This window comes from Meleagris gallopavo, chromosome 2, assembly GCF_000146605.3.
Source record: "Meleagris gallopavo isolate NT-WF06-2002-E0010 breed Aviagen turkey brand Nicholas breeding stock chromosome 2, Turkey_5.1, whole genome shotgun sequence".
In the NCBI taxonomy this organism is placed as follows: domain Eukaryota; kingdom Metazoa; phylum Chordata; class Aves; order Galliformes; family Phasianidae; genus Meleagris; species Meleagris gallopavo.
Genome location: NC_015012.2, coordinates 79,696,154 through 79,705,024, shown reverse-complemented (window position 1 = coordinate 79,705,024; position 8,871 = coordinate 79,696,154). Strand labels below are relative to the sequence as shown.

Sequence of the window (8,871 nt, the reverse complement as noted above, 5' to 3'; positions counted from 1 at the left end):
TGTGCATTAAAAATTATGTATTAAATCGAATGTTCGTACACATAAGTAATGCATCTGGATGAGAAATTGATAAGAAAATGATTTATTTAAATTTTTGTATGCAGTGATTGAATCTGAACTGGTTCTTACCAATCAAATGAAAGGTGGAAATTAGCAGAAACATCAAAGCAGTTCTCATAGCAGTGAAAATAGCAATTCCAGGCATATTACTTATTACAAAAAGAATAAATGGCAAAAGAGAAATACCACATTGCTTCTGTAGAAATTTATGGTGCATTAGTATCTTGAATATTGCCTGCAGTACTATGGGTTTCCATTCTTCACCATCTCAAAAAGAAAGCAGTAGAGCTAGAGAAAGTTCAGAGAGGAGGATTGAGGGTGATCTAAAAGTATGATACAGGAAAAATGAAAAGGACAGGGTTTTTGTTTGTTTGTTTTCTGCCTGGGAAAAGGATGACTGCAAGAGCACAAGAGAGATGTATGTAACTGTGGTAGGAATGGATTACTGTCTTAGCCAGCATAAGTACCAGAGGAGAGCTGAGTACTAAATAGAAGTAAAAGATGCCAGATTAAATCAGGACAAATAAAAAAGGAGACACTTACTTATATAGTGAAAAGGCAGTGCTGCTTGCTGAAAAATACTATTTCTTCTATAAAGTAATGTTGATTTTAAAAAAAAGAAGAAAGAAAAAAGAAAAAGCTTTTGCTCATGAAAGTATCATCTGTGGCTTAGGAGGTCCTTGGTAGGTGCAAATAGCTGGAAGCTGAGATTGAAAGTGCTAAATCTTGCTTTCTGCAGTGTTTCTACTTTTTTCTGTACATATTTTGTTGGTTGTGGTTCTTTTCTTTTCCTTGCAAAGCATGAGATTACATTCATTATTTCTGAATGTATTGTAAAATATGTAAAAACAGTAAGAAAAGATGTATTTAAACTGCACTCCAATCAAATCTGCTATAAAATTAGTCGTACAGAACTTGTGCATGGCAGCTCTTAGCTGCAGTAATTGGGATCTGGATGAACAATGCTTTACCTTAATGACTGCTGCCTCCACGTTCTGAATCTCCTTCACTTAATAGCCACATTCTACGTTATTAAAAAATCTCCATACTTTTGGATATTGGACTAGATAAATTTGAGATCTGATGTAGTGTGACTGTTCTCAGGAAGTCCAAGTTTTCACTCATTTGATGCTAACCCTGAAATTTCAGTTAGCGGCAAACATTGATTCATGTCGTTGTCAGATGGTGGATTAAAAAAAACATGGTATGTTGAAATTGTGCTTGGAATAGTTCAAAATTGTTACTTATATGTAAGAACATGTGGAGAAAAGAAACATGTATTTGGATATTAGACACTTAAGTAATAAATGTAAGGAGTCTTCGTATCACAAAAGGAACCCTTAAATTTACAGGTAAAATAATAAAACCCTCACTTCATAATTTTTAGTAGCATGTTAACTTATTGCTAATCAAGATGTTGACTGATAATTATTTGTATTTATTTAGGAAAATATGCTGCATTACTGAACTTATTTGCTCAAATGATAGTTAAACATTGACATCAACAAAATAAAATGAATATATGGGGAAAATACATACACCTGGTTTACTCCTCTAGATTGTATTGATTAATAACTCAACTTGAAACCAAGACTTATCTTAACTTGTTCTCATTTCAGCTTTGGATAGATCACAGTCCAAGAGAGATGGAGGTTTTAAAAATAATTGGAGCTTTGATCATGCAGAAGAAAGTGAAGGAGATGCAGAGAAAGAGTAAGGATGCTTTTATCTAGGCTATTGAAAGTATAATTGTCTATTTACAAATAAATAATTTTTGTAATTTATTAATAAGAAACATTATATAACATCTTAAAAATTCCAGTGATGAAGAGAGAATTATCCTGGTAGAAGTGCTTATTTTAACTGGTATTCTGATATAGAAAGTGCATTATATTGTACATTTAATTATTGACGTGGGATTCACAACATTTTGGGAAGTGTTGGGGCTGTCTTCAGAGCTACTGTAGAAGTCTGGAGAACTCAGACAGGAAATGCATTACATGCAAACTGAGGAAACAGTTGTTGTTTCAGCTTATACTGGTGATATCATTCAGTACTTCACAGTTATGGGTAAGGTATTTAAAAAACTAAGCTTAAAAGATTTTTTTTCCTTCCTTGTGTTTATCTCATAATGTAAATTTAAGGCTATTTTTGTTCTTTTATCATTTATTTCTTTACTTAGTATGTTTGCATTTTACCAAAAAGTTAAATACTATCTGTATAGTTAGAATAAATCCTGTCCCTTTTGTTGTTACTGGTATGCTTTCTCATTCAATAAGTATTAATTTCTAAAAAAATTAATAATGTATTAAAAGAACAGCAAGTTTCATGTGTGAAGAATGTGTTTGTTTCTTTTCTTAGATATCTGAAGCTAAATCTGTAAGTTTAAAAAGCTGTAGTTCTGTCATAAGGAGAAACTGAATGGTGGTTAAGTACAAAAGTAATTCTTACTTGGGTCTGTAGCTTGACCTCTTTAATAACCTCAAGAGGCTACCATAGAGTAATATTTTAGTAGGTAATATTCTGCCAGGTATTATGTGCAGAAAGGAGATAGGAAAACAGTCACATAACCACCTTAGGCTGCAGCAGCAAGCTATATTGTAGACTTAACAAAAATTTAAGAAATGTAACATTTCAGTCGTTAGAATGAATACAGGGGTTTATTTAATTGTGAGTTAAAACATTAAGATATGTCAAGAGAACTGTGTGATAAGGTAAAAAGAATTTTTGAAAGGTTTTCAAACTAAGGACATTTTTGTTTTATAAAATCAAACATGATTTCAAGTGCACAGTAATACGTTTCAAGTGTGATGGCAGCATATGCAGAGTTAGCATTTGCATTTTTCTTGTCTTCAAAAATAGCTCTCATTTGTAAGCATCCCAGTTGCTTCTTGTACTCATTTACTGCTGTTTTCTATCTCCAGTTGATGTTGACTTAACACAAAATGAGATGTGCATAAAGTAGTAATGCTTTTTATTTAAAAAATGGCATTTGAAAACCTGATTATTGAACGTATGTTTTATATAACGGCATTCCTGAATGATTTCTCAGTCCTTTAAAATGATAAAACAGTTTTCCTGTAGTCGGTATTGAAATGCTGTTACTTGCATTAGTAGATCTTTTTTATATCTGTGAATTATGCAAAACCTTATTGGTAGTATAGGTAAAAGAGCAGCGCAGCTGAAAATCGATTTCAACTGAAGATCCTGCCTTTTTTGGCCAGCCATCCTCTTACAAACAAACTTCAGGCAGCTGTACCTTTTAAACTGCCCGAGTATTTATTTTTGGTTAAAAACTCTTTGATTGTTTTCTGCTTCTTTTAGTTTGTTTTATTTGTTTTGTGATTGGCATTGTAAGCTTCACTTTGAGCAGTTTTGAATTTTGCTTTTCTGATATGTTTTTACTTTGTATAGCATCTGTCTGTATTTTGTCAGAGTCTTTAGGGAAGCAGTCAGTTTGACAGTAATTTGTCAGTTCTTTTTAAATAACCTTTCACACTTAGCAAAACATTTCAAAGATTGGCAACTTCAGTTCATGTAATTGTTTCAGAATAAAGCTTTGTTGTTCCCCCCAACCCCTGTTTTGACCATGCCAAGCAATGAGTAATTCTTTGGATTCTTTTAATGTCACTTGTATTGGTTATGCTGATGTTTACTGGCAGTGCTTTTAGCTTCCTGCGTATCTATAAGGAAGAAGCTGTAAATCTGAAACAAGCACCTAGATGTTTTTCTTGCTTGTTGAGACACTGGCATTTTAGTGTCTGATAGTGTCACAGGTTTTTGCACTGGTAATGATAGACGTAAAATATGTTTATTTTGGACTAGCCCAAGAGTACCATTCCAATGCTTAGAACACAGATGTGATTTAAGAATTTAAGAATGAAGAATGGGGTCTGTGCTGATATTGTTGGGTAGTACTCAGTGTCGGCTTTGATTCTTTCGTCACTGAGATCAACACAAAATATGTGGCTGAGGACTTTATACCAAAGCAATTTTTAGTATACATGCAGTATTTTAAAGTTGTACCATTTAACTTATTTGGAGAGCTACATGGGCTGTGTCATCATGGTAAGATGTCAAGTAATGATCTCGTATTCAGAAATAAAGAACTTTCATAAAATGAAGAGGTTTTGGAAAAGTAGCACCATTACTCAAACATAATATATACATTTTTAAAATGCTGCTAGAGGTGATATTTTGTTTGGAGCTATAATTAATGAGAATGGAAATAGGCTTCGACAAGTTTCTTATCCCAAAGTAAATGCCTGCAGAACATCTTCACCCCACCTGAAACGACAAAATCTCTGATGATGTACTAGATTTGATCTAGTTGGAGTGTCAGTCAGGATGATAGCAGATGACTTGAAACTTCTTTTGCTTTATTCTTGGAGATCACACAGAAGCAAAGGAACCTTTATGTAGACTAATTAGGGGAAAAAGACTGTTTGTCAGTTGAACACAGTGAAATCGGTGTAGACCTTCAAAGAATAAATGGTGAGAATTATATTTATCTTAGATAGCAGAAGACATTCAGTGGTTATGCCATTTTGTTTGCTCTATGATATCCTTTCTGAAGTAATGTTTATTTTTTTATTTTGATTTTCAAATCTTTCTAGGGAGGGTGAACTACTTCATTCCTTGTATTCCTGACTTCAAAAAGCTGTACCACTACTTTTTTTTTTTTTTTGAATGTTGTTTTTTTCACCAAAACTTATTTCTTTTAATTCCTTTCCTCAAAAGACTCATCTATATAGATTTTTTTATGCTTTTGTTGTGACTGTTATAAGATATTCAATCCTTAATAATAAATTGACAAAGAATTTTTAGTTCAGAGTTGCCATTCTGAAGTTCAGAGGTTTTATTTTTAATGCTATTTTTAGTGGGATGTTATTGTGCATATACTGCTGCTTCTCTCGTGCCTCTGATTGCCAGGGCTTTTTTAATGAGCTGGCTACTTCCACATAATTTTAAACTAAAGAATGTATACAGTGTGCTGTGAGGAAGAACATGCCTTTTGTTTTTGTATGGAAGAGTTTTCAAAAAGATAGTCAGTTACTTTTGAAACAAGTCAGTTGGTGGTTGTTTCAAACAAAACTGAAGATTGGCTGTTGGGCCAGATGGTTGTGTGGCCATCTAAGCTGGAAAAATGGCCTGGTAGGATCCTCTTGTAGATCTATAGGGTGAAAGCAAAGAGGAACAGCCCGAGGCACCTGTATATGCTGGGGGCTGCACAGCTGGAGAGCAGCCTGGCAGAAACTGACCTGGGAATCCTAGTGGACACCAAGTTGTGCACGTGGAAAGCTAATGGCATCCTGGGCTGTGTTAGACAAAGCATTGTAGGTGTAAGGAAGTGATTCTTTCCCTCTCCTCAGCACTGCTAGGATCTCGTCAGTGTCTAGAAATACCTGAAGTGAGGTGCAGAGAATGGAGCCAGGATTTTTTTTTAGTGATGCTCAGGGATGGCCCAAAAGATAGCAGGCACAAACTGGAACACAGGAGGATCTGTCTAAATATAAGGAAGCACTTCTGTGCTGTGCAAATGGCAAAGCGCTGACCCAGGTTTCCCAGAGGCTGTGGAGTCTCCTCCTTGGTAATTTTCAGAAGCCTCCTGGGTACGTTCCTGGGCACCCTGCTCTGGCTGTCCCTGCCTGGGCAGGGATTGGGCCAGGTGAACCCAGAGATCTCTGCCAACCTCAGCCATTTTGTGATTCTACAGTTGATGAAAATATTCTTGTAGCTCATTGGCACAGCATCAAAAATCAACTTCTGGTGCTTGGATTGGAAGTAGAGAAGTATGTTCTATTAAACTGAGCTGCCTAATTGGCTATTGCATGATTCTTAATGGTTTTAAGCAGTAAACAAATGATAAGTGATTAAAGAGGAGTAGAACATCTTTTTTTCTTGTTCAGTGCCTGAATATTAGTGCATAATTTTGAATGACTTCTTGGAGTTCACTCTGTTTACCTAAATTACATAATTCTGTTTTTTCTGAATTTTAGTAGAGGCTTAACTTTCATTTATTATGAAGTATAATGTAGTTAGAAATGATTGTTCTAATGTGAAAATATTCATCTGTTGTTCCCTGTCTAAAAAGAGATCAAGTATGAAGACATAAACTAACAGGAGGACCACAGAGGTTTCATTTTAGTAGCATTAAAATGTTGTTGTGTGATATGTGAGAGTGCTGTATATTTTTTTTCCTCTGTCTATATAAATCACATCTTTTAAGCAAGCGAGTGCAAGCATGTGATACATGAGCAAATAGACATTATGCAGTTGCTGTGTATTCTGCTCTCTGAAGAAACAGCCTTTCTTTCTGTTACTGTTGCTTATACTTTGCATTCCTTAAAATCTAAAAATATTGGTTCTTTAAAAACATCCAATTCCAAATATTTTTCTAGTCATGTCATCTTAGTTGCATCAGAAGAGTTACTCTTGCTCAGTCCGATTTAAGGATTTTTTTTCAATGTTTTTTTGCAGTTTGTTACCTTCTTTTAACATGAAGGTTAGAAATAGTCACTATGTACATAATGGTCAGTACGTCATACCTGCAGCCAAGAATATTTCCCCTTTCTTCATCACTGTTTTTCGTCTTCATGACAAGCTGTAGATGTTCTTTGAGTCTTTTGACATATCTGCATCTAATCCTATGTGATTTCCGCCTGTCTGTTCTTAATTAAGAATCACTTGGATAAAAATTGTTTTTTGTTGCAGCTGAGAGAGGAATAAATTTACCAGGGATGGTGTTGAAGAGGTTGCTTCTCCTGGAAGCAAGAATTGTTAGCCTAATCTAGCTGCTCTCCATTACAGTTTTTGAAGATTATGGGTGCCGAACTATTAAAGAAACATTTTAATGAATGGATGAGTCAAACTGAATGTGCTGTTTTAGGAGGACATAATTTGACAGTAATTGCTATGTGATAATATTTTGTTATACAAGTTGTTCTCCTGAAGCATTGTGAAGTTTTCCCTTTTAAACCATTCTGTTTATGAACAAAATAATGGTATATTTTCTAGTTTAATACTTGACTCAAGGTTTATATAGAATGTTTCATGATGTCAATAAAATTACTATGACAGTAGTGAAGTTTCAATAGCATTCTCTGTTTTGAATTAGTAATGTCCTTTTAAGTTTGCTATTCCAGAATTAGTTCAATGTACACTTCAAGTTTAAGTTCCCATAATATATCCTGATAATTATATTGCCCACTTTACTGTTCCTGCTGTTTTGGGCATGTATATGCATTTGTATTTAAAAGATAAGAGGAAAAAAAAGACCTTTGTATGGTTAAAACGTTTTGCTTATACTCTGTTGCTTTACAACATTTTTTTTTTTCTCCTACGCCTATCATCATCTAGTGAGGCAAATCTGCTCAGCATAGATGACAGTGATGGGCCCTTCGGTCCAAATGAAGAAAGAAAGGTAAGTAAGTATGGGGTCTATCTTATAGTGAAAAGGTATCTTCAAAGCTTGCTAGTTTTTAAAACAGTGTTGCATAGTCATTTGTCCATTGTTGCAAAATGAAAGTTTGTGTTGATTCGGCAGCCTGCATGCTCAACTTGTTTATCTCCATGCTTTTTGTTTCCTCTTCAGTCTAGAGATCCTTAGTTGGTAGAGTGTTCTGAAAATAATAACACAAATACCTAATTTTAAGTTTAGACAATTTTCATTAATGAACTTATTTTAATTTGGAAGTATTCATCATTATATTCCATAATCACTTTATATCAAATTTCCAATTTTCTATGCTTACATGTGTATATACAGGCAGAACTCTTGCTTTTTGTGTTTTTTGAAACAGCTTATTACTTCAGAGATGCTTCATAACGCATTGAAAGTGTGACTGTTTTATTAGCAAGGAATCCCACTACTTAAGAGTGTTTTACTACATTTACAGAAAATAAACTATTTCAGAAATTAGAGTTTATTTTGCACTTCTTGGTTCTGTGTAACAGATGCAAATTTGAGGGTGATTATATCCAATGACTTCCCTTGTCATTGGAATGGCAGACCTTCGGAAAAAGTCATTTTGTTCTGTTTGTTTCACTGAATTTCAGTTTTGTCAAAACATGCCTTTCCCATTATTCTGCATCTGAAAGGTGACATACTTGTATCTAAGGTGTGCATACAGCTTCGGTGCCAGCATTCTAGTTATGAAGCAGGTTAGCTTTGTTATGTAAATTTCTTAATGTTCATCTGAGAGGCATAAAGCTGTTTAACATATAAAATATTTAATAAATAGACTGTCTGGAAAGGAATAATTAGAGGGCTTCTCTCTAGGATGAAAAATTACATAGAGGAGAACTCTACAATCAATCATGTTTGTACAGTGAACTTCAGAAGAATTTCTAGGAAGCTAAAAACAAGACTTCCATTGAAATTGGCTTCTGGGTAGATTGTACACAAAATTTTGTGTCAAAGTGATCTGAAAATGAAGCCAAAGTATTATCTCTATAAATATAATAAGTTTTGTTTTTACTTTTTATACAAGTATCATAATGCACATGAATTCTGTTGTTACAGTCCTTTCGTTGTCGGCCTGGAGCTGTTGGCATCAGTGGTGATTCCATAAAAACATATGCGAGGCGAGGCAAAGCTGCAAGCTTGAGACCTTTTAAAGGGAATGCAATTGGCCTCAACATGATGGGAAATAGCAAGAAACTGAGGTACTGCATTGAGTTTTCTGTGTACTTAATCATTGATAAAAATTAATAACAAGTGAAGACAACTTATAGTATGACTACAGTATCTGGTGTGCATATGAAGAAACTACACTATTCTGCACTTCTGAGCAAAGACAGAAGAGTAGA

The 8,871-nt window shown here is 34.4% G+C and overlaps 1 protein-coding gene across 1 annotated transcript in view; it reads left to right on the top strand.

Annotated features, from left to right (window-relative positions):
* The first annotated feature begins 1,664 nt into the window (after window positions 1-1,664).
* Window positions 1,665-8,871, top strand: part of SENP6 (SUMO specific peptidase 6) — a 32,143-nt gene continuing 24,936 nt past the window's right edge. Inside the window, exons 1-3 of the mRNA XM_010707718.3 lie at window positions 1,665-1,773; window positions 7,420-7,483; window positions 8,585-8,727. Coding sequence (XP_010706020.1) covers window positions 8,702-8,727 — 26 coding nt within the window. The 5' untranslated portion in view covers window positions 1,665-1,773; window positions 7,420-7,483; window positions 8,585-8,701. The remainder of the gene's footprint in view (window positions 1,774-7,419; window positions 7,484-8,584; window positions 8,728-8,871) is intronic.